At 39.3% G+C, this 2,234-nt stretch overlaps 1 protein-coding gene across 1 annotated transcript; it reads left to right on the forward strand.

Moving 5' to 3' along the window:
- Window positions 1–964: 964 nt before the first annotated feature.
- LOC131857503 (uncharacterized) lies at window positions 965–1,687 on the forward strand. Its single transcript, XM_059210154.1, has one exon. The coding sequence runs from the start codon at window positions 965–967 to the stop codon at window positions 1,685–1,687; it is 723 nt and encodes a 240-aa protein (XP_059066137.1).
- Window positions 1,688–2,234: the final 547 nt, after the last annotated feature.

Here is a 2,234-nt window from a genome sequence, read left to right on the forward strand (position 1 = left end):
TTGAATACAAAGAGATTGCAGAAGAGAAGAGGGTCAATTTGGCCAAAACTATATTAAAGGGACCAGTCCTAGTGTGGTGGAACATGATGCAAGAGGAAAGAGAACAATCTGGAAGAAATAAGATTTCTTCTTGGGAAAGGATGACGATTAGAATCAAAACACAATTCTTGCACATAGACTATGAGATACAAATGCATAAAAAGTTGCAAGATTTGAAACAAAGAGAGATGGATGTAAGCACCTACATGGAGGAGTTCAACAAACTAACTTTAAGGGCTAGAAAATAAGAAAAAGAGGTGGAAAAAGTTGCAAGGTACTTGAATGGACTTAGAAAAAACATCCAGGATGAGATAAGCATGTTGGCACTTGATACAGTTCACAAATGCTTCTAGTTGGCTTTGAGAGAAGAGGACATGATTAAAAGGAAGGGTGAGCATAATCAAAGAGGTAGAGGTGGTAGAAATTTTAGAGGGAGAGGCACCTTTGGAAGGGGATATAATTCTAATAGAAATGAAGAAAGCAATCAACTAGAGAACAATGGTGATAATTTCAGCAGAGGAGGTCAATTCAGAGGCAATTCAAGAGGGAGAAACAACTTTAGGGTCAGATTTGGAAATCAAGGAAGAGGACCTATACTCTTCACTAGTAAATGCTTCCATTGTCATCAAGTGGGGATCACTATGAATTGGTGTCCTGAGAAGACCTCTAGTTCTCACATGAGAGAAAGAAGGACATAACTTGTGCAAGAAGAGGATTGTCAGAGTGTCACGTCACCAATCAGCAATGCTCCAGAATTGTTCTTGATGGGGAAAATCTGATGTTGAGGAGAACTTTGTTGAAAATGCCTCAAGCAAAAGAGCATGCGTAGAGAAATACACTTTTTAGAACCACCTGCAAGTCACATGGAAAGATTTGTAAAGTGATAGTGGATTCAGGATCTACTGAAAACATAGTAGCAGTTGAGATGGTAGACAAGTTGAAGCTGAAAAGGTTGCCACATACCACACCCTACAAGGTATCTTGGTTAAGTAAGGGACAACATGTTCTTGTGGATGAGAAATCTTGGGTAGATTTTGAGATTGGAGACTATAAGGATAGATTATTTTGTGACATCTTAGCCATGGATGCATGCCATTTGCTGCTTGCCCGCCCTTGGCAATTTGATGTCAAGGCTATGCATGATGGTGAGAAGAATTCCTACCTCATCACCAAAGGAGGTAAGAAGTTTAAAATGGATCCCTTGGTTGAACAAAGTGAAGAAAGTCATGTTGGTTCAAGTGTTATGGTGCTTAGTGGAAAGGAGTTCTTGAAGGTGCTAAAACATGAAGGGAGCCAAGGTTGTGCAATCATAATGAAACCCAAAGAAGAGGTAAAGGTTGCAAACAAACCGGTTGTACCTCAAGAAGTACAAAATTTGCTAGACCGGTATAAAGACATAGTGGTCAATGAAATACCATATGTACTACCTCCTTATAGAGATGTGAATCGTCAAATAGACCTTATACCTGGTGCAACTTTACCAAATAAGGCTTCCTACAAGATGACACCAGCCAAAAATGAAGAGATAGCCAAGCAAATGCAAGAGCTACTGGATAAGGGGTTGATAAAGAAGAGTTTGAGTCCATGTGTAGTACCCACAGTGTTGGTACCTAAAAAGGATGGAAAGTGGAGGATGTGCACAGATTAAAGAGCCATAAACAAGATTACCATAAGGTACCAATTCCCAATGCCAAGGATTGAAGACTTGATGGAATACCTAGGTGGAGCTTGCTACTTTTCTAAGGTAGATTTAAAATTAGGCTATCACCAAATAAGGATCAGACCTGGACATGAGTGGAAGACAAGCTTTAAGACCAATGAGGGCCTATATGAGTGGTTGGTGATGCCCTTTGGGCTCACAAATGTACCTAGCACCTTCATGAGGCTCATGAATGAAGTGCTTGTTGAGTTTATTGGTAAATTTGTGATTGTTTACCTTGACGATATTTTGATTTTTAGCAGGTCAAATTAGGAGCATATCATGCATTTGGACCAAGTCTTGAGGAAGCTACACCAAGAGAAGTTGATGATCAATCTTGACAAGTGTGAGTTTTTCAAAACTAAATTGGCATGGTTTTGTAGTTTCTCAAGGGTGTTTAAAAATGGATCCATTAAAGGTAGAAGCAATAGTGAATTGGCCCATTCCTAAATCAATAGGAGATGTAAGAAGATTTCATGGTTTGGCCTCTTTCTAT

Source organism: Cryptomeria japonica, chromosome 8 (assembly GCF_030272615.1).
Source record: "Cryptomeria japonica chromosome 8, Sugi_1.0, whole genome shotgun sequence".
In the NCBI taxonomy this organism is placed as follows: domain Eukaryota; kingdom Viridiplantae; phylum Streptophyta; class Pinopsida; order Cupressales; family Cupressaceae; genus Cryptomeria; species Cryptomeria japonica.